Here is a 23,957-nt window from a genome sequence, read left to right on the forward strand (position 1 = left end):
CCCGTTGAAATATACATATACATATATATAATAGTCATATACACAAAATTTCACCCTAATCGGTTTCAGTAAATCGAATTTGGCTATATACCTATAGCAGCGCCACCTACCGGGTTTAATTGTTAACACACACACATACATACACACACACACACACACATATACATATGAGATTAAATCTCATCCTAATCGTTCCAGCCGTTTATGGGAGGAGTAGAGTGACAAACACACGTATTGTAGAACGTATGTATTAAGATATTAAACATTTGTCAATTTTTTTAGTCAATACAAATATTTATACGTTTTATAGAACTACATGAGTATCAAAAAAACTGTTATTTACATTATCTCAATTCAATTTATTACTCCGTTTCCAACTTTTATTTATACCCACTTATTTGGGTAGAAAAGGTAAATACCGGGTAGATTGGGTAAATACCCGATAAATACCCGATATCTACCCCGGGTATTTACCCGCCGCCCATCTCTAATACTACTTGTTAGACATTTCATTTTCTAGATTGTCTATAATCAAAGTTTGGAAAAGAAAAATACATTTCATTTGGATTTGTTGTCTGTCGGCGCTTTTTCATTTTCGATCTTGGTGGCGCGAAAACAATATTCATTTGTAGCTATCACGTGTAGATTATACTATTTATTTTCTTCTATTAATGGCAGGAATCAAGTCGTTAGCTGTTCGAGGCATAAGAAGTTTTGGCCCCGATGATGCTGATGAACAACGGATATCATTCGATAAACCGTTGACACTTATCCTTGGACAAAATGGTTGTGGAAAAACTACAATCATTGAATGCATTCGATATGCCATCACGGGTCAGATGCCACCAGGCAGCCGAAACGAATGTTTTGTCCACGACACGAAAGTTAACAGAACAACTGAAGTTCAGGGTCAAGTTAAACTTAAGGTAAGGTTAGAATTTTCTTATAAGTACCGGCACGAAATTTACAATATTATTTTATGTCGTCGAGACTGCATAAAGTACTTTAGAATTACTCAAGATAGCTGACGGCACCGGCTACTTGTATGTACTTGTCTAGTTTGCTTACATAATTACTCATATATGTATTTATGTTTTTTTTTTCAGTTAGTAAATGTCAATGATAAACAACTAGAAGTGTCAAGATCTATGAAAGTAACATGCATGGCTCAAAGGAAACCAGTGTTTAAAACTTTGGATTCATTTCTCTCAGTCATTGATGAACAGGGACGAGTAATAGATACGTCATCCAGATGCTCCGAATTGGATTCTGTTATGTATCTAGAACTTGGTAAGCTTTGCACATACAGATAATACATGCACTTATACACGGTGGGTAAAAAATAACTGCATTCCTGTAAAAAAAAAATAAGTATATACTTAATCAACTTTTACTATGGAAGCGTCACCTAATAAGCTTATCTTATCTTATCTTATTGTTTTCGGGGGCCCTTGCGGATACACTTCGACCCATAGGGATCTTTTGTGCAGTTACCCCCTAGAAGAGATCCGTCAACTACTCAAGAGCTTTTCCCACCATATCCATGTGTCGGATGATGGAGCTCATGGGTAGCGTTTTAAAGTCCTTTGGTTCCAGGTATCCTGCTCCAAAGTCCTTCATTCTTTGTCTGGCGAGGGCGTGACATTCACACATTAAGTGTCTTACTGTCTCTTCCTCTTCGCCACACATACGACAATCGGTGTTGTCAGAGTGTCCCATCTTGGCCAGGAATCCTTTGACCCCGTAGTGGCCAGTAAACACCCCCGTTATGATTTGGAGTTGTCTTTTGCTAAGTTTCCAAAGCTTTTTGCTCCAGCCGGAGTCTATTCCTTGCATAAAGAGCTTTGCATGCTTTAGACCCGTCAGACTATCCCATTCTTCCTGGTGTTTAGTCTTGGTATGGTTTTAATAGCCGTTGTGATGGTTCCCTGTGAGAGCCCCACGAATGGTTCCGGACCTATAAGGTTACTTACAGATCCGGCTCTGGCGAGTTCATCTGCATTTTCATTGCCTATGAATCCCTCGTGCCCTGGGATCCATACCAGTTGCACCCTGTTTTGCCTTCCAAGCTGGTTCAGAGCTTGGACGCCATTATATACCAGTCTAGAGTCCACTCTGGGAGCTTCGAGCGCTTTGAGAGCGGCCTGACTGTCGCTGAGTATATAGATATTCTTCCCTTGGGTTCGCCTAACTATATTCTCATGAACACAGGCAATTATAGCGAATGTCTCGGCTTGGAAGACAGTGGCGTAATTGCCCATGCTTATGCTACTACTAAAGTCATTTGCATAAATGCCTGCCCCCGTACCAGATTCTGTCTTAGACCCATCTGTGTACCATATAATGTCGTTTTCATCAGAGATTGGTGCTTCAAGACCTTCGGTCCACTCAGCCCTTGTTGGAATTTTAACGTTAAAATTCTTATGGAACACAAACTTGGGTTGCATCTTATCGCAGCCCATGTTCGTAATCCTTTCCATGAAATTGTCGCATTCCATGTTTGTGTGTTTGGTCTTTGGCTTGCTATCGCTCCAGAGTCCTGTTAGGGTCAACCTGTGTAGCGATTTCCGCGCCTCAGATTGTATCACTAGGTGTAGCGGCGAGAGGTCTAGCAGTACCTCCATCGCCGCTGTTGGCGTCGTTCTAAACGCACCAGTAATAGCCATGCATGCCGTTCTTTGTATTTTCATAAGGGCATCCCTGCATGTGCTCTTTAGTGTCCTTGGCCACCATGCCAGGCATCCGTACAAGATGATAGGCCTTACCATCATGGTATAGATCCATCTTAGTACCTTTGGGTTTAGACCCCACGTTTTGCCATAAGCCGATCTACACATTCCAAACACTCTAAGTGCCTTGGTGGTTGTTAGTTCGACATGCTTTCTCCAGTTCAGCTCTTTATCTAGTGTAGCGCCTAGATATTTCACTTCATTGGACATTTCCAGTACCCTTCCATAAAGCTTCAGCTGCTTCATGCCATTAAGGGTCTTTTTCCTGGTAAACGGTATTACTACTGTTTTGCCTGGGTTTATGGAGAGTTGATGACAGTTGCACCATCTTTCCACTTGCTTCAGTGCTTTATTCATGATTTCCGATACTGTTCCCGGGAATTTCCCGTTTACAAGAATCACTAAATCATCTGCGTACCCTACCGTATGTATTGGGCCTTTGTTTAGTTCTTCCAACAGTGAGTTAACTACCAGACTCCAGAGAGTTGGTGAGAGAACCCCACCCTGTGGACAACCCTTCGTAGCCGTAGCTAATATTTCATCTCCCATAAGGGAGGATTTTATTAGTCGGCTATTTAGCATAGTACCAATCCATCTACAGATTGTTGGTTCTATGCCATGTTTAGATGCTGCAATATTGATTGCCTGATACGTGGTGCGGTCAAATGCCCCCTCCACGTCTATAAAAGTGGCCAGACATAGTTCTTTGTTCTCTATCGCCTGTTCCGCTCTGGTTGTCACCAGGTGTAGTGCCGTTTCAGTCGATTTACCCGGCTGATACGCACACTGCAATTGGTGCAGCGGATGCCTCTTAAGAGGACCATCCCTTATGTGTCTGTCTACCAGTTTCTCCAGTGTTTTGAGGAAAAACGATGACAGACTTATCGGCCTGTATGATTTGGCTTCTGTGTAATCTGCTTTGCCTGGTTTAGGCAAGTACGTTACCTTTACCATCCTCCACACACGCGGTACGTGTCCGAAGGCTATGCACGCTCTGTACAGTCTACCTAAGTGCGGTATTAGTACATTAGCGCCCTCTTGTAGTAGTATGGGGTAGATTCCATCTGGCCCCGGGGCTTTGTATGGTTGAAATGTGGATAGTGCCCATTGTATCTTATCGTGATCTACTACCTTTTTAGACGTGTCCCAGTTGTACCTGGTCGTGCTGATGGATTGTTCCATTGCACCGGTTGCTACATCGTCCGTTACGCTCTGATGTATTATCGAGCCTGGGAAGTGTGTGTCACACATAACTTTGAGGGTTTCTAGCCCCGTTTCAGTCATTCTTCCGTCACTTCTTCTGATGGAAGTGAGTGGAACTGACTTTGTTGCAGCTAGTGCCTTTGTAAGTCTCATGCCTTCCGGTATGGACCTGATTTGATCGCAATGGTTCATCCATGCTTTCCTTTTTGCTTTCCTCACAGCTTTGCTGTATTCCGTGAGTTTTCGCGCGTAATGCTCGAAGTCATTGGTCCTTTTAGCATCATTGAAGACAGCTCTGGTTTCCTTCCGGAGTTTTGCAATCTCCGGGTTCCACCAGGGCACCTTCTTCGCCAGGATTTTCTTTTCCAGGCAGTTGTTTGTCCAAGCTGTATAGACAGCTTGTGCTATTCTGTCTGTTTCAAGTTCTATGTCAATAATAGAGTTTAACTTGCCTTTAGGGTCTCCCAGTTCCACCTCCAGGTCACTTTTGAATGCTAACCAGTTGGTGTTCCTGGGATTCCGTTTGCGTATAGTTTCTAATTGGATTTTAGTCTTATACCTGAAGCATATATATCTGTGGTCCGATAAAGAAATCTCCCCAGAGACATGCCATGAGCTAATCTTATTACTCGCGTTGTTGGACGCTAGCGTTATATCAATAACCTCCCCCCGCCTTGCATTGACGAATGTCGGTTCATTGCCTTTATTTAATAGTTGTAAAGAAGAGCTTACCAGAAAATCCAGTACCTTCTCTCCTCTTCTGTTGACATCCGAGCTCCCCCAGATGACGTGGTGAGCATTTGCATCGCAGCCGATGATCAGGTCGGTGTTCGCCTGGCTGCCGTAAGCAGCGAGATCCCTCAGTTGCCCAGTGATTGGATCCGCTGCCTCGTAGGGAAGGTAGGCTGATGAGATGATTAGTGCCTTACCCCCCCCCCTTGTTTTGGATCTTGACCGTAGTCAGATCCCTGGAACAGAAAGCATGTAGAAGCAGAGCGTCAATGCCATTTTTAACATAGATACATGTCCTCATAGTACTCTCAGGACAAACATATAACAATGTCCCGCCAGTACCGTTTAAGCCTCTTATCTCACCTTTGTAAATGTATGGTTCTTGTATAAGAGCAATATCGAATTTATCGCTTTTTAACAGCTTAGCCAGAAGGGCAGTGGCTGCTTTATTGTGCTGGAGATTAATCTGTACGCACCTTAAGCCCTCCATTGCGGCGTTTATTGTTTGGTGGTGCTGAGATCAGCAGCCACCTCCTGGACCGTGTCGTCGAAGGACATAGGTGACATGGTACCTTCCAGGTAGAGTTCCGCCAGACCACGCAGATCCTCTGAGCCCGCCATCGATGAGATCGGTGACGATGCTCGAGTCATGCGCGGTCCAGCATGGTCCTCTCCTAGCTGCACCATGCCCCCCGCCTCCTCCGGCTGGTCCTCCGCCACCTCCACAGGTGCGTCACCGGCTGGTGGCGCCTCCCGTTCCGGGGCCCCCCCTGTCGCCACAGCGACCGTAGCCTTCTGGGCTACCTCCCCCCCTCTCCCCCCTCCCTACACGGCTCGACCTCAGCCACCCCAGGCCCCTGCTCCCGCGCTTCCTCCAGAAGCTTGAAGTGGCTGGTGTCGAGCCCCGTGTGCAGAACGTAGTCGGCCTCCTTGATGACGGCGGCCGACACCCGGTCCATCAGTACGATTCGCCTGGTGCTCGGCCCCGACTCCACGGTGTCGACTACCTTCCACTCGCTCGTGCGCAGCCTAGGGTTCCTCCTCTGCAGCACCCTGAGGGCTCTCGCCATGTCCTGAGTGCCATCGACCACCGTTCTCCAGGCCATCTTGACCGGTTTCGGCAGATCTTTGGCACTCACGACCTTCAGGCGCAGCCCGGCAATCTCTCCACCTCCGATTACCGTGCCGAGCCATGCCGCGGATTCCCTCCCCTTGCAGGTGACGTTGAGCGCGCCCCCCACGAGGTTGCCGAGTGTGATGTCGGGCATGGGTTCTTCGGCCTTGTCAAGAAATAGGAGCAGAGCTCCTACGATGGCCTACATATGCTCCTGCACCACTTTCTCGGCAGGAAAGGCCACTGGGACGATGGCCATCTTCTCGCTCGCCGTGACTTCCGCGAACGATCCCCCTACCTTCGCTCTCTTGGAGTCACCGGCGAGCAGAGATGAGTCGCCACTGGCCCCCAGTGACCTCTTATTCTGTGGCCTTCCCGCTCCACTTGTGGAGGGTCCGGCCACCGATTCCGCGTCCGTTCTTAGTCGCGCCTTCGCACGCCTCTTCTGCCTCCTGGACTTAGCGGCTCCTCCACCCGACTGCACGTCCACGCCCTTAGGCATGGCCGCGCTGTCGAGGGCGCCCGGAGCAACGCCAGCAGGATTTGGAAGCGGTGCTCCCGTTTGCCTCTTGCAGTAGGCCATCGTTCCGCTGCCTACTCCTCCGGCACCTGCGCTAGTCGGTCCCCCTGGGGGAACTTGCTCGGCGCGAGTGGTACCTTTGGAGTGGCCTGCTCCACCATGGCCTCTGCCTTTCGCGCCGTGCGCGTCCTCCGTCCTCGCGGACCTCCAAACCTTACCGCTACCTACTCTCGCGTTCCTGTCAGGGACAGGCCCACTAAGAGCTGGTGCAGCAACTTTTGCGCTATGCGCCTTTGCCTCATCCCGTACGGGTCCGGCTTCTCCTCCTTCCGTCGTTTTTGGTATTATGTTGTCCATAAACCACCAGTGAAAATTTCAGCAGCTTGGCTCCCCACCCTCCTCGGAGCCTCACATTTGGGATGCTTTGACGCATCAGGGATACCAAGCTGATATAGCGTCCCAAAGTGCGTTGCCCATGAATCCGCACGGTGCCAAAACCCTAGTCAGCTCCACAGCCGACATGGGAGTCGTGCTCCGCCGATTATGGACCCCTACACCCCAGGACACTCGCCATGTGGCCATCTGACTGGACACAACAGCCGATTGATCTTGACTGGCTAGGTCTAGACCTCCCGTGTGAGATGAATCTCGAGCCAAAGGAACTTCTTCTAACGGGGATAACGACAACAGACCCCCGCTTCGCGCCCGCTCCCAGGATCTCCTTCTCCACCCGTACGGGTCCCCGCGCACGGCACAAACACGCGGGTGGCATTCTACCGCTAATCATCCTTCTTTGTGGATGAGAAGCCCGCTGCGACATGCCACATCATCGCTTACGGCTGATTACGTAGGATATGGATCGTTATTTGCGGCCACCAATCTTCCCGCCCCTGCATGCTCGCCTCCGTCAAAGGAGACGAACCTACAGTGGCCTCTCGATGTTGGCACACAAATACAGATCCATCTGAGGGATAGGGCTAGGTTGGGATTACGTGAAGGGTGTTCTTTGCACTGGTTCACTTACCTGGCCCCGTTGTAGATGAAGTCATACGGATGACATCATCGACTTCCGAGCCCGGCGTTCGATCCGTTGCAAAACTCACCCTGAGATAGTTCAACTGGTTGTTTCCGTTCTGCCTGTTTCTACGGTAGAACCAGGCAGTTAACAGGCAGTAACCTCGGGAAGGAGCACAACCAGTTTTGCCTCGAGGATCTCTGCAACTTGTGCTCCCCCCGAGACCATTCACCATGCCAACTACCGGACAGGTAGCTGCCATAGAGGCAGACCCATCGCAAGCATCGACCGGCCGCAAATTATTCCTTGCATATGGACCCGCCTCCGCCCCACCTAATAAGCTTACCATGTTTTAGTTGTGTTACAAATGTGAACCAATTGATTATCTACTTAATTTTTAATATTATTTCCAGGTGTCTCTAAAGCAATTCTAAATTCAGTAATATTCTGCCACCAAGAAGATGCCAGCTGGCCCCTGGATGAGGGCAAAAAAGTCAAGGAAAGATTTGATGAAATATTTGACGCTGACAAATACAGCACTTGCTTTGATCGGCTGAGAAAGATCCGGAAGGAGTATGCCACGTCTATTAAGTTACTAGGTGATTCTTAATAAAAATTGTATATTGTAGGTTAGTGTTAACCTCCTAAGGCTCACGGTACTACTTATAGTACTTATTATTCTTATTAAGTTCAATTGTAAGGCTGGGCATTAGGAAGTTAAGTAAAAAGCAAGTATTTTATTTTTTTATAAGTAGGCTGTGCTTGTAAATTCCGACATGCTCGATTTTTTAAAACTGAAATGAAACCCTGAATACGGTGCATAAGGGTGATATTCCACCTGTCCAATTTCTTTGTCCAATGTCATTGCGTCTTACTATTTCATTAAGCAAAATGTGAGACGCAATACAAATAGGACAAAGAAATTGGATAGGTGGAATACCACCCTAAGGTACATATTTCTTAATTTTTAACAGCATACAAGTAGAATTTACGAGTCCAACCACAATTTATAGTATTACATATGATATGATATTTGATACTGAGAGTAATAAAAAAAATATGTCATGCACATCTTTATGATTTGATTATAATGAAGAGTGCATCTGCGCCTTTTTTTATCTCTGCCATTAATAACATTAATGTATTTTTACTTTTAGAACAAAGTGTAGCCCACCTGACTGAACAAAAGGAGGAACTAGACAAAAAAAAAATTAATGTTGTCAATGATGAGAGCCGTATCTCCGACGCAGAGCTAAAAGTGTCCAAAATAACTCAGGAGCTCAACCCAATCACGGAAAAACTGAAAGCAATAGAGACACTGCAGAAGAATTTAGTTGCATTTGAATCTAAGAGGGAAAAGATTAAAGCAAGGTAATCAATACGTTCTTTAAATTGTTCTTGGAATTAGGTTATTAAGCGTATCCTAGGCTTCCCAAGTGAGTTATGGCTAAAAACGTTGGGATAACACTGTGATTGGTTAATTTATGCATGTGGTCTGATTCTATATTTATCTGTACCTATAGTTCGTTTTTTTTTAGCATTAGAAAGAACTTCAAAGAAGGTAAGCGATCTTGGAATGTCTTTTAATTGAAAAACGATTTTAAAAAATCAATAACTATTACTTATGAAAGCAGAAGAATATAAATGATCGTATTAGATTCATAATTGTTACATATTTGCCGTAACTTATTTTTAAAATGTGTTTTTCAATTAAAAGACACATCAAGATTGTTTACCTAATTTCTAATGCTAAAAAAAACGAAGTATAAGTGTAATTACTAATTACATTATGAAGTTGGTAATCTTGGTATTTGTTTCTACAAAAACTAAAACTACTCTGGCACTCCCAGCTTGTCAGTAGAAAAAGGCCGCAAATTTAAAATATGTAGGCACGAGAGAAAATAAATGAAACTCGCGCCATTTTCTACTAGGTGTGTGTGTTCGAGTATAAATATAGTAAATATTTGTTTGTAGATTGGAACATTGCCAAACACAAGAACAGGAGCTGAAGAAAGCTATCAAGAATATTTTTGAAGGATCAATCACAGAGTTACAGGAAAATATAAGTATAGTCTCACTGTATCTTAAAAGATAAAGATATATGTTTATTTGCAAAAATGTAGTGATGAACATAGGTGGACAGTAATGTTGGATGCGTACATTTCGCTACCCCTAAAATGATTTTCTTTTATATTTAGTCCATGAAAATGCTTATCACTTTAGTACGGTCAGCATATAAAAGATAGTGATCCTTATTTCTTTAGCAACAAAGATGTGTTACGATATAGGTATTTTGCCACTTTGGCCGTCAATATCCGTATGATGCTGACCATACTGTAAGGCAGTTTTCATTTCAAAATGACATGTTCTAAATTTGCTCCAATGTTATCATGGAAGATCTTAATATTATTGAATTTTTTTTTGTCCTATTGGCAGACAGTTATGGCACCACAGCCAAAGCAAAGCAAAAAGAACTTGACGAGTCCTATAAAAAGATATTCTCATTCAATAAGGATGAGGAGAAGATTGCCAATGAAAAAACGTCCAATGAGGTAAAGTTTAACAAGCTGATTTTATTGGAAAGCCAAAACCAGGATCGGATTGATAGGAAGAACAACATGATTGTGGAAACGGCTAAATTGGCTGGTAAGTTTCTTATCTTAGCATTTGGAAGTGTACTTAGGTTGTTTTTGATTTGGTTAGGTTAGGTATTTTCTCACAGATAACATTATTTAAATTATTTGGGTATGCACAAGGCAAGTGTCACATTGGGAAATAGGTAGTTATTTACGATACAAGTGCAAAAAAGAAGGAAATTCGAAACGAGTGGTGATAAATTAAAACACGACCGAAGGTAGTTAGTTTCGTTCAATGTAGAAAAATACACTTGAGGTTTCCTTATACCCCCTCTCCCCCAACGTGATCTAGCGTGATTTTTTCGTGACCCGCCCTCCGGTGTCGAACCTCGCGTGATTTGTGCACAAGCCCAAAGGAAAATATGTCCCGTAATGATTTTTAACTTTATTTTCAAAGTGATAGGGTTCAAATTTATGCAATTTCTGATACCCTTATGTCAGTTAAAGGAGTTTAGGTCCATTTTATAGGAAACAACACATTTATTTATATGTCAATTGCAGAAATTGAAATCCAACCCATAGAATCAAATGAAGAAGCAGACGCAGCAATGAATACAGTAACTGTTAAAATCAAATCGCTGCAGAAAGATCTTGAGGAGTTGAAATCTATGGCTGATGCAGAAGAGAACAAACTTCAGTCACTAGTCAATGCCAGTATAGATGCGCTTGTGAGTATTTTTGTACTATTACGTTTTACTCTTTTCTTTTATTTTTCTTTGTCAGGCTGTCCTTGACATAGGCCTTGCCATAGCCTGACAAAGAAAAATAAAAAGAAAAGAGTAGAAGCATAAATAAATACTCGTATAGTGTAAAAGAAAATGTAAAAATGTATATGTCAGGAATAAAGGCTATTTCAATTCAATTCAATTCAAAATTACGTTTTACATTTTGTTTAAAAACTTTTTCTGTCTGTGCTTGCAGCTGGACTAAGAATTAAATATAGTAACTATGGTACCTAAATTTTATATTCAATGAATGAATGAGTTATTGGCATATAAATATTGGGTAACATAAGTAGATGTTGGGTAGCTTGGGTACAATATTTTAGATTTGTTTCACCAAGATTCTACCTATACAAGTGTACATGCACTATATATTGGCTTGATTCGCCACTAACAGTAGCAGAATTTCGCCACATTGCACTTTCATAATAATATTATGTGATGTATTCTAATATAGCATATTTTTTAGTCCCGCCATGAACAAAAAATTACCAATAAAGAATCAGAAATTAAGACTGTAAGGAATAATATTGTCAAGATTGAAAGAGATATTATGGATGCAAATGAATCCAAGCTACGATTGGAAACGGTGGAACGAAAAGTCAAAACTGCAGAAGAGTAAATAAACATTTTGTTTTTATTTTAGTAATTTTTAAACTCTTTTTAGTCTAACTCGTATCCTGTAGCCGCCCAGATGCCTATAAAAAGGCCTTCCATTCCATTACAATTTGAATTTTAGTTCTAGACATTTAAAAATTTGTCTTGGTTTGGTAGGTCTTCCGTTGCGCGCCTACACGATATATCATGGTTATTTTTAGGGTTCCGTACCCAAAGGGTAAAACGGGACCCTATTACTAAGGCTCCGCTGTCCGTCCGTCCGTCTGTCACCAGGCTGTATCTCACGAACCGTGATAGCTAGACAGTTGAAATTTTCACAGATGATGTATTTCTGTTGCCGCTATAACAACAAATACTAAAAACAGAATAAAATAAAGATTGAAATGGGGCTCTCATACAACAAACGTGATTTTTGACCAAAGTTAAGCAACGTCGGGAGTGGTCAGTACTTGGATGGGTGACCGTTTTTTTTTTTGCTTTTTTTTTGTTTTTGTTTTTTTTGCATTATGGTACGGAACCCTTCGTGCGCGAGTCCGACTCGCACTTGCCCGGTTTTTTCTTACTCAATCATTGTTACAAATTTCATGCTTAGATATATAAGATTATACATTTGGGCTTTGGGTTTACAAGATTGATTTATAATTTAAAAAGTAATAGTTTTATTTTTATTAGTCAAATGCAATTGTCAAACCACAAAAAAGTGGAAGCCCTAATTGAGTACCTCAACTCCTGGCCGTGTTAGCCAGAAAACTTTCAGAATTGTAATATACTAATAGTATACCAAGTAATTATTTATATTTGTAGAGAATATGAATCCACAGTACGAGAATTAAACACAGAAGAATGTCAAAGAGAGATTAATGATGACGAAAAAGTTATAGAGCAACATGAACACGAATTAGAACAACTTAATGAAAAGGTATTTTACCGATACAATGTATTTTGAACATTATTGCATTGATAGTAAAGTTCATATTCAAAAACTACTACAAATATTTCAGGTAACGAAACTTCAAAAACAAAGCGCAAAATTAAAAGAACGAGATATAATCGAAGAGTCGTTGAAGCAAAAGGAAAAACAGCTGATGCTTTTAAAGAACAAACACAGAACTCCTATCACAGAACTGTTGGGGCGAATGCCGGAGAATGGTTTTACTATGGCCATACAAAAATTTGAATTGGAAATATCAGCGGAGGTGGAATCTATGAAAAAGAAGTTAAAGGAGAAACATATTGAGGTGAGTCCACTAAAACATAATATGTTTAATTAAATTATTGATGGCAAGCATAACTTTTTAATTTAGGGCTCATATAGACGATGGGTGAACTGGCATGTGAGTTTCATTACATTGCGGGTTTTGATCGGTCGGTTGAATTGGACGTAACCAACAGTCCGCAATGTAACTAAAATCACATGCGAGTTCGCGCGCTGTCTATAACAGCCCTTAGGCATTAGATGGCAGACCCTGCATCGCGCAAGGGAGCGTGCGCGAACAGTAGGGGATAGCACCTACTATGAAACGTTAAGCGTAAATGTGACGTTATCAACCAAAAGGTGGACGACAAACGACAATGTGGTCGGTTGTCGATAAGGCTGATTTCAAATTGAAACTACATGGAAGTAGCGCCTTATTGACAAGCGATATAAGTACCATTTTGGTGGAGAATGGCACAAATGTTTGGGATTCAGGTCAAGAGGTGGCAGATTCTCCATCGCACACGATCCCTACACTATTTAAAAAAAACATTATATTGGAGACAGAACAGTATTTTGTTTCGCGCCAAAAACTTACCACTCCGCCCGGTTTTGGGCCAATGGGCGACACTTATTTTTTTTTTGCAATATCAGGTGACTAGTCAAGAAGCCGAGCGCAAGCACGTTCGAGAGATGCTGAACGACCGCCGCAGCGAGTTGACGAAAGCGGAGGACCAGATGTACAAGGCTTGCGGTACCCAGTCATATGAAGCAACACTGGCTAAATTAAATAGTACCGTAGAGAAATTGCAGGTACGTGATTAGATAATGTTATACATAATAAGCATAGCATATTTCAGTCGTTGAATTCTCGTTGCCGAATTTTATAGTTGGCGCTCATTACCGAATAATATATTTGACAACCAACGTGGAACACAAAACGAATACCCGTAGCAAAGAGAATAGACTGTATAGAGAGTTATTGTCAAAGTAAATTATGTAGTCACAGTGAATTTATTGCCATCTTTCGACAGATGTTTAAAACTTTTAGAACGCTATTTGACTTTGATCCTTATTCTTTCACAGATATGTGTTAAATATCAAAAAGTGGTGCCATCTACTCGAGACTAGGCCCAAGGTAATGTTCCATCTTTTCGAGCGAGTCTCGAGTAGATGGCACCACTTTTTGATATTTAAGCCTTTATAAGGCAGAGGGAATATATTTCCCACCTGATTTTGAACTTTATTTCAAAGTGATAGAGTTCAATTTTGCATAATTCCTGACACCCTTATGCCTTATAAAGGGTTAACATCTGTGAAAGAATAAGTATCAAAGTCAAAGGGGTTCTAAAAGTTTTAAACATCTGTCGAAAGATGGCAGTAAATTCACTGTAACTACATAACATAATCTACTTTGACAATCCGCCTCTATTTCAAATTCTCTTTGCCCGTAGTAATGCAGTTTCGAGAGATCCTGAATGATCGTCGCAACAAAATAAGTCGATGATCTGTTTCATAAAAGCTTTTGATGAAGCTTTAGATTTTGTCATATCGTATACTCGAGCAGTACCTTTCTAATAATAGGACTACAAAAAGATTCCACGTGTATTAAAGTTCCAAGGTTTCGTCAGTAGTGGTGTTATTTACATGGATACAAATGTATTACATATATATGTAATCACGCCTATTTCCCGGAGGATTTCGAAGGAGGATTTCCACTTGCTACGAACCTGACGTACCTCTTTCGCTTCCTTCACTTTCATAACATTCCTCATACACGCTCGCCGGTTTAGGGTGCTCTTGACCTGGCCTTTCTTTAGGGTTTCCCCGATTTGATCAGATCTGTGGTCTGGTGGTGAGTGTGGTGTTATTTCTACTAGAAATACACTAGAGAATAAGAGTCACCAGAGCCTTTTGTTTAGTTATTACTTAGCGTATTTTTGTTACAGGAAGATCATGCAACATCACAATCCGCAATGTACATGATTACCAAATACAAAGGACAAATCAAAGACAACAAATGTTGCCCTTTGTGTAACCGTGGATTTGATGCGGACTCTGAAGTAAGATATATTTATATTTTAAACTATTATATTGGAAATGATTTTTCACTTATTTTTCAATAGGGAGTATAACTGCAATGTTCTGCCGCCAGAGTGCAGCACTACTAAGCTACAGCTAGCTACTAAACCATAGAGTAACTTGTACTTACATACTGTGGCTTAAACTATTTTTTGACAAGTTTTCACAGACAATAAAATATGACATTGATGCATCAAGGCGGTTTGTTAACAAGGGCCTACCGGTAAACACGAAAATCGAAAATTTGTTATCTGCCCCTTTATCTTTCGAATATGCAAGAGTGATAGAAAGGTTAGATAACGAAATTTCGATTTTCTTGTTTCGTGGTAGACTCCCAGATTGTGATGGATAGTGGTAGTGGCGCCCCCTACGCAGAGTTTTGCGTAATATTCCCTAATAATGTAACTTCATGTAACCTTTTACCTAGGTGACCGACTTAATATCCCAACTGACAACTCAAGTAATGAATGTTCCGGCGAAATTGGAAAAAATTGCCGAAGAATTGCAAAGAGCCTCCGCCAAGAAAGATGAACTGCTCGGTATGAGATCCCTGAATGAAAAAATACAGTCATTAAAAGAGAAGGAAATACCACAACTGGAGAAAAGACTTGGTGATGTGGACAAGGTATGTATTGTAATATTTTATTCTTATGTAATTGCAATATTATAATTTTTTTTTCGATGTGGCGCGCGCACAGCTTTTGTGAGCAAGGACCCCGCTAAGGATACGGGCGAGCCTTGCTCATATGCATATCTGTCGCCAGTTTTCCCTCAGTCGCCTTATACGACACCCACGGGACGAGATGGGGTGGTGCTATTCTTTTCTGATGCCCTGCCGGCACCACATATTATAAATTTGTCATACATATTTTTTTTTAATGTGTTGATGTACATCATAGTTATTATTATTTGTATCTCCGTTTTAAAACTCTCGGGTCTTTCGAGCCCGGTCATTTATAAGGCGTGCGTGGGGATATGGATCCAACACGTAGAGGCCGTTTGGAGAGATTTGATGTCATGTAGAACGCCTGCTGGAACCCATTCACGGGTACATCAATAAATACCTGTGAACCGGTTTCAGCAGGCATTGGAAGCTATTGTAAAGAATATGGTCAGAATACTGGTCTATGGTTTAAGTTTGGGTGGAAAAAAGACTGGGCTAATTATTATTATTATTTTGAAAATTTTGAACATTGATTTGCCATTGGGTCTGTTCTGATATAAATGAAATTCGGTACCTAACTATTTTTTTTGTATGGCATGTATTTTTTGCAATCATTATCACCTATCAACCTATAGTTGATATATCTGTCCACTAGGCAAGGAACCATATTCTGGTAGTTACTCTAAACCTATATTTTTTCAGAACATTTCGGCAATAACAGAGTCTGTTGAAGAAATCTCAATGTCCCTGATGGAACCAGAGCAGAAGTTGCAGACAGCCAAGCAGGTCGCGGGCCACATGCCGCTCATGGACCAGATGATCACTGAAGTCAACAGTATCACTAAAAACGTAATGTGTCCTTTTATTCGAAAATTCATACTTATATTTTCTACTTTTGAATACCAGTCACGGATGGAGTGACCCCTCTTCGCTAATGTGCGAAGCGACGTGGGGCTAAATAATAAAATATATACATATATACAGATGTAGTGCACAATCATTTTCCATCTGACTGAAATAGCAAGACACTTTCGTACGTTTCCCTGAAAATACGATGGAAAATAATTATGCACATCTGTACTCAAACACGACACCCAACTTGTCTAGTACATTTTTTTTAATGCAAATGTAAATGCCCCCTTTTGACTGACAAATTGGTTGTGCCTGAGTATAGTAACTTGACTATTTATTTAGTACACACCTCAAGTTAAACTAATCATCATCACACACAGGCGTGCGTACTGCGGGCCAGCCTCACCACAATAAAGGCGCAAAAAACGTTCAAATCCATTTATAAATTATACTTCACCTCAGAACCTTATCTTCAAACCTTGTAATAGGCTAATTGTATAAGAGTGTTTACTCGAATCTTTTATTTTTGGTTACAGTTAGAAGCCATAAAAGCTCAATGCAGCGGCCTAGAATCCGATATGACGCTTGACGAAGCGACAGCAAAGCAAACTGACTTGAGACAAAAGATCAGCACGCTTCGATCGCGAGTGAAGAGTGCTCAGTTGAAGCTCAACGCGCACGCAAAGAAATTGCAGGCCAAGGCCGAGGCCAAGAATAAGTTGAAGGAGGAATATCTCAACATACAGAAAAAGGTAGGCTGTGAATTCCGTTATTTTAAAATAAAGTGAGTAGGGATGGTATTCCATCTTGCATCTGTCCAATATCATGGTTCGATGTGTATTTGCGTCTCACATTTTGCTTAATGAGAGAGTGAGACTCAATGCACATTAGACAAAGAAATTGGACAGGTGGAATACCACCTTATGGTGCATTGGGATATCTAAGGGCCCCCCACATCTGGCGTCTTTCGAGCGTCGGCGTCTACAATTCTATGGCCGACGTCGACGCAACGTCGCCGCAACTGCGCAGCGACGTCATTTTCCATAGCGCTGGACCGACGCCGACGCTCGAAAGACGCCAGATGTGGGGGGGGGCTAACTTCGAAAGCGGAGGAATTTTGAAAACGGCGATACCTACTAAGCTTGAAGCACTTTCTACTGTACTTACCTGTACATTACCGTGGTTACCGTACTTTTCTATTGCAACAGTAAGAACGATGCCTTATTAAGCGTTGCAGTAGCGTAAGTGTTACTAAAGTATAAAGTGCTCCTTGTTTTATACGTATTCGCCATTTGCAAAATTACACCGCTTTCGAAGTTGACCCAAAGCACCTTACTACAAAAATAAAATATATTCAATTTTTATGTTTTGTTCTACTTTTGTTCGACGACCGGTCTGGCCTAGTGGGTAGTGGCCCTGCCTATGAAGCCGATGGTCCCGGGTTCGAATCCTGGTAAGGGCATTTATTTGTATTATGATACAGATATTTGTTCCTGAGTCATGGTTGTTTTCTACGTATTTAAGTATTTATATACATATTATTTATATCGTTGTCTGAGTACCCACAACACAAGCCTTCTTGAGCTTACCGTGGGGCTTAGTCAATTTGTGTAAAAATGTCCTATAATATTTATTTATTATTATTATATTATTTACTTTAGGTTCAAGAGTTACATAATTTGCAAGAAACCCTAAAGCAATTGCAAGCAAACAGCGAGAAGTATGCCCTAGAACTGAAGCAGCTACAGGACGCCACCGGAGCGCTCAAAGCGGAACTGAAAGAGAAGGAAAACGCCAAGACTGAGACAGTAAAAAAGAATAGGTATGTTCAAGCTAGCATTTTGTACAATATTGAATCTTATTCCCTGGAAATAGAGTCTCAAAACATTTACGAGAAAATGTTTTTGCGGTATTTTTACTACCAAATGGAGGTCAATAGAAACGGTAAAAAGTGTAAACTAGTAAATTTACGTTGTACCGTTTTACATCGTATAAAGTTAAAGATACCCTTTATTTTAGCGGTCTTGTTCGCACATGGCCCTTCCTTTTTCAGACCACTAATAATCATATTTACCACCAACCAGAGATATAATAGACCAAGACCGACATTCTAACCAATTTCATCATCATCATTTTTGGCCACGTCATCTGTTGTAGATGTTTGTTGCGGCGCTTGTGTGTTTATGGGGTCACGCATCGCCGTTGATGGCTATAGAGTTCTATAGCAGCGCGGCATTTCTTGCCACATCGAATCAATTTATGGTGAATGAAAGTAGCTTTTGGTAGGCATTATTTTATAAACGGTAATAATTCTCGTTTACAGAACCGCAATCGACACTAAACGAAGCTTCATAACGAAAATCCTAAACTCATTTGATAAAGTGAAGAGCATTATAATAGAGATAAGACAACACGAAGAGAAGAACGTTCAACGAGAAATGGATAAAATAAAAGAGGCGAACGAGCGGCTGATGGAACGGCAGAAACAGATTATGACAGACAGGAACACTCTTACTAAAAGAATAGACTCGTTGAGGGATGAATTGAACAAGCAAGAGGTAACCATCGCGACTTAATTTTAGAATGTAATTTAATATCACAAATATTAGAAGTAACGTAGTGGCACCAGTAATCCGACACTTCATATTTTATATATAAAAATAATCATCATCATCTCAGCCATAAGACGTCCACTGCTGAACATAGGCCTCCCCCTTTTTTGCGGGGTGAATGCCATAATCGCCACGCTTGGCAGGCGGGTTGGCGATCGCAGTCGAGTACACCGAATTTGAGGGACGCTGCTGCCCGTCCACTGGTGGTCTTGGACGTGGTTTAAGGACATACCCGGGTCCTGGACGTAGTTTAAGGGTCCCTTCCGGATATAAAAATAAGCCATTACCAAACTAAAATAGAATTGCGCGGGATATGTTGCAAGACAGAGTGGTAGGTGGACTAAAATGTTAACAGACTGGTGGCCGCTTTCAAATGAAATAATCGCCTGAGGGTGAGGGGCTACTGCGAAAACCGCAAATTGCGGGGATCTTTCTCTTTTACTCCAATGAAGGCGTAATTAGAGTGACAGTGAAAAATGCCAGCAATTTCGCGGTTATAGGCCTGGCGTCCGTTGGCTCGATGGGTGGACGACAGCCGGAAAATTTCGAGTCACTTCTGGATGAGATTAGCTCAGGACCGGAACAAGTGGCGTACTAGAAGAGAGGCTTATGCTCAGCAGTGGGCGATAAAGGGCTGATATGATAACGATGATAAAAATAAGAAGTGAAAAAAATAAGGTTAGGAAGCCGATTTCATAATATGGCAACACTGTCCAGTAGCTGCATAGTGTTGCCGTATTAGGCGATCGATTCCTTACCTCTAACATCTTGGAGACAAATGGAACTGGCGGTCACTGGTCCCACTAAATTATTAGGATACAATTTTGAATAAGTATGGATCAAATATTTCTCCAAGTTATTCTGTCCTATGGCTATCGGCCAGGGGACATCGGAAACATTTTGTGACACATACTTGTACTTCCTTGCCTTTAATACCAACGACCTGGTTCGTAAGGAATGCAAATCGGTTATTTTTTGTATGGTTATAACCGCGGTTTCGGTTAAAAACCGATTATTTCCATACAAGTAATAACCGATTTGCATTCCCTACTGCTTCGTCACAAAGGACTGGACTTGTGGCTATTATAAAAACGCATCTTTATTAAATTGAAGCTTAAAAAAACGTGGGTTTAAAGAGTCAATTATGAGGTTGGGACAACGAGAAAAAACCGGGCAAGTGCGAGTCAGACTCGCGCACGAAGGGTTCCGTACCATAATGCAAAAAAAAAAGCAAAAAAAAACGGTCACCCATCCAAGTACTGACCACTCCCGAAGTTGCTTAACTTTGGTCAAAAATCACGTTTGTTGTATGGGAGCCCCATTTAAATCTTTATTTTATTCTGTTTTTAGTATTTGTTGTTATAGCGGCAACAGAAATACATCAGCTGTGAAAATTTCAACTGTCTAGCTATCACGGTTCGTGAGATACAGCCTGGTGACAGACGGACGGACGGACGGACGGACAGCGAAGTCTTAGTAATAGGGTCCCGTTTTACCCTTTGGGTACGGAACCCTAAAAACAAGAAAAAGTTGATTCCCACCGTAATCTACCCACTTTAAAGACATTGTAAAGATTTACTTATTATATCTTTATTTAGAGATTTTTTACGAATTTGTCACAATTACAGCTTTACCAACGTGATTTAGACGATAATCTCAAGCTGAGGAAAGCCCAAACGGAAATTGCTAGCTGTGATAAAGAATTAGCGGAAATCAATGAGAAGATGAGCGGCGTTAATATGGATATGATCTCCGAAAAGGGACCTTTAATTAATAAACATACACAGTTGCTCAGAGAAAAAGCGACTACCGAAGGGGAATTAAATGAAATTAAGGTATGTATAATAATATGTGACGTTCCACGGGTAAAGGTACCTTATGGCACTTACGTCGCATTAGCGCCACTTGCACCATCCCGCAAACCGTTAACCCAGTGTCAAATTGTACTGGTAACCATGGTAACTCCAGGTTAAACCGGTTAACCCCGGGTTGGTGGGATGGTGCAAGTGGCCCTTAGTATTGGAGCGTTAATCCAATTAACAGCTTAAGCGCCCACCGCTATAAGGTACCATGGAACGTCACATATAAGATTAGGTATAAAGCCAAAGACGTGGAGTGAAATAAATTACATTATTCTTTTGATTTCTACAGAAAAGACTGCAACAAAATAGGCTAGAATTAAAGAAAGCTCAGAAAAAGGATGTCGAGAAGCAATACAGGGAAAAGTTCTATGAGATGAAAGTGACGCAAGCGTTAGACAAAGATATCAAAGAATATTCTGTGGCTTTAGAAAAGTGTGTCATGGAGTTCCACAAAGAAAAAATGGAGAACATCAATCTTATCATAAGGTAAGGGAACCATCTATACGAGTAAACCTTGTTTTCAAGTTTTCATAAAGACTAATTTTTTTGCCAAAAATTTCATTCTTGATACAAGCATTTGTCGCTTATTGTACTATTGTTTCAACAAGCAACTAATACTCATCGAGACAATTCTAACAAACCCAAACACAAGGTTGTGTTGTGTTTTTTTGTGTGTGTTCCTATGGCCTTGGCCACCTGATCCGTCATCAGATCAGCTCGATATTGCATTGTCACCTCAACTTACGTATTATGTATGTAAAGTTTCAACTCAATCGAATAATGGGAAGTAACTAATTTAGCTTGAATGCAAGATTTGACCCAATCAGCATTGTCATACAAACAATCATTGCAAGTTAAATAAAAGCTTCATCGTCAAAAATATTTTTTGATACACTCTTTTATTGCCGACTGTACTTTGCATGTTTATCAAGTACGTCTCGAGACCTTTCGTTTGTGTCTTCCCATTGAAGAGTTTCTTTGGCTAGCTTCCGACTGCATCATGAGATCAGCTCCATGTTGCATTGTCATCGGAAATACGGTAAGTATGCGAAATTTAAATTAAACTTAACTTTCAGGGAAATGTGGCGGAAGATATACAGAGGGAACGATATTGACTATATAGAAATAAAGACTGAATCAAGCATGACCGCTGACATGGAAAGACGGAAATACGATTATAGGTAAGTAAGTAATAACGTTTTTCTAATTATTTCATTAATATCGTAAGATAAGTAAAGAATGTAGTGCAAAATAAAGGCCAAAAATTTGACTGATCTTCCATATTAGTGCAACAGTAACAGTTGCGTTTCGTTCGCTACCGGTAGGCGTGGTTCACTCCGCGATTTCGTCGCTTTGCTACAGGTAGCTAAAAGTCCATCCGTTCGACCCCAATTTTGGAGTTTGCCATAAGCCGCGCGTGGCGCTGTCGCCACCTAGCGGCCATATCTATGCTGATCGTGACAGACGCGTTTTGTTAGAGAGTGAGTCTTCTGTACCTAGTACTATTATTTATTCTGTGGCTACGGAGCGTAAGCGATTGACATGTTGATTCTCAAACTTTAGCGCTTTTTTACCTGATGTATGTACCGCATAACATTATATATTTATTTAGAAATTTAAATCGGGCAACAAGGCCCATATCACAAATACCTTACAGACTAACATACATATGTATTTTATAAACTTCAAACTAAACACTATTTAGTCGACAAAACGGCATGGCTCCGTTGCATTGGCTGCTCTTGTGTCGGATTATGAATTTATGACATTACATTACACATACACAGATACAGGCATGACATTATGTTGCCGGTAGAACCATTTAATTTTTCAGATGATTCGCGGCTAAATGATTTTAATGTATCTGTATTTGTCCAATCTATGATATAGTCTAATCCGTTTATGAATAATATATTTCAGAGTTGTACAAAGTAAGAACAATGTCGAGATTGATATGAGGGGGCGATGCAGTGCCGGACAAAAAGTATTAGCCTGTCTCATTATAAGATTGGCTCTCGCTGAAACGTTTAGTTCTAGGTGAGTAAACTTTAAGGGAATCAAGTCCTAGGGCGGCCGCTAGCTGGTGCGTTTGCACGGAGCGGGTGATGAACGGGTTAGCGAAAAATTGTATAAAAAACGTGAACTGGCGCGGACGCTTGCGACGGATTTTATCTACAGTACAATGGCACCCGCGTGTGGAGAGACACTCCTCCTTTCGGGCAAACTCGGCTCCGTTCGGCTCAGCATTGCTCCGAGCAATTATAAGAGTTAGCCACCATTTGACGACCTTTTGCGTGCGAACCACAGATAAGATAATAGGACTTGAATTTTTACAACCCTAAATAGCCGAAAGGGATAGTGCCATACAATAGAAAGGGATATCATGTTTCGTCCCTGAATCGCTGTCAAACTTCGGTTTTGTAGGAAGTGTCCTTTCTGTACGGTAGTACTATTATTTATTCTGTGGCTCCGTGCAACCGCGCCAGCTAGCGGACGCCCCTAGAGTTACGATAGTGAACACGGACTCGAAAGCGCTGCGTACCAAAGCCCTCGACAAGGACGGACAACGCTATTGAATGTAGACGTATTGTAAGCTTCTCGTTACGATATAAAGAACTTTCGAAAATCATCTTACATAACCCTTTTCCAGGTTGTACCAATCTAGAAGGGTTTCCCAACAAATCCAAATATGTAGTTAAGTTTTGTCGATTCATTTGAAGACAAGTCACATTTTCCGAACGACCAATCTAATTTGAACCTTAAATCGGAATGCTAAGGTTGAAATTAAATTGACACCTATGTGGTCGAGTGTATTATGCCTGGAAAAGGGATAATCAAACATATTCTTTCAGGTTCGGCATCCTAGCCCTAGACGAACCCACAACAAATCTGGACCACGAAAACGTGCGGAGCCTATGCGCCGCTCTTGGCGAGATAGTCCAAGAGCGCATGAGGCAAAAGAACTTCATGTTCATCATCATCACCCACGACAAGGAGTTCATAGAGTCCCTCGGCAATGTGGACAAGGTCACGCATTACTACGAGGTCTCCAGGAACGATGAGGGGAAATCGCGAGTCAAAAAGATTAGGTTCAGCTAAGCTTTGTTGTACCATTCCATTTATTTACCTGTTGAAGGCAGTGCCTAGCAAGCAGTTAATCTTTATAAGTGTAACTTTATGTTATCTTTTTTCAATAAAAAGCTTTTGTATTATTTTTAACGTTTTATTTGCTTAGTTAAGGACGCCACGCCGAAACTTCGTGTCTTATGCGTTCTCTCTATAAGTATAATTGTTTAGCTTAAATCAGTGTTTACGTTTCGGCGACGTCGATTTCTTATGTATATAGTTCGTTTTTTTTAGCATTAGAAATAAGGTAAACAATCTTGATGTGTCTTTTAATT

General features: G+C 41.5%; 1 protein-coding gene across 1 annotated transcript; it reads left to right on the top strand.

Moving 5' to 3' along the window:
* The first annotated feature begins 582 nt into the window (after positions 1-582).
* LOC134670240 (DNA repair protein RAD50-like) lies at positions 583-23,768 on the top strand. The gene is made up of 22 exons (XM_063527962.1): positions 583-926; positions 1,107-1,290; positions 7,727-7,912; positions 8,471-8,684; positions 9,288-9,379; positions 9,750-9,959; positions 10,451-10,617; positions 11,141-11,289; positions 12,094-12,208; positions 12,291-12,527; positions 13,139-13,297; positions 14,434-14,547; positions 14,994-15,191; positions 15,933-16,079; positions 16,619-16,834; positions 17,744-17,904; positions 18,406-18,640; positions 20,323-20,529; positions 20,846-21,042; positions 21,633-21,737; positions 22,477-22,593; positions 23,409-23,768. The coding sequence occupies exons 1-22, from the start codon at positions 672-674 to the stop codon at positions 23,653-23,655; spliced, it is 3,912 nt and encodes a 1,303-aa protein (XP_063384032.1). The 5' UTR covers positions 583-671; the 3' UTR covers positions 23,656-23,768.
* Positions 23,769-23,957: the final 189 nt, after the last annotated feature.

Source organism: Cydia fagiglandana, chromosome 13, assembly GCF_963556715.1.
Source record: "Cydia fagiglandana chromosome 13, ilCydFagi1.1, whole genome shotgun sequence".
Lineage (NCBI taxonomy): Eukaryota > Metazoa > Arthropoda > Insecta > Lepidoptera > Tortricidae > Cydia > Cydia fagiglandana.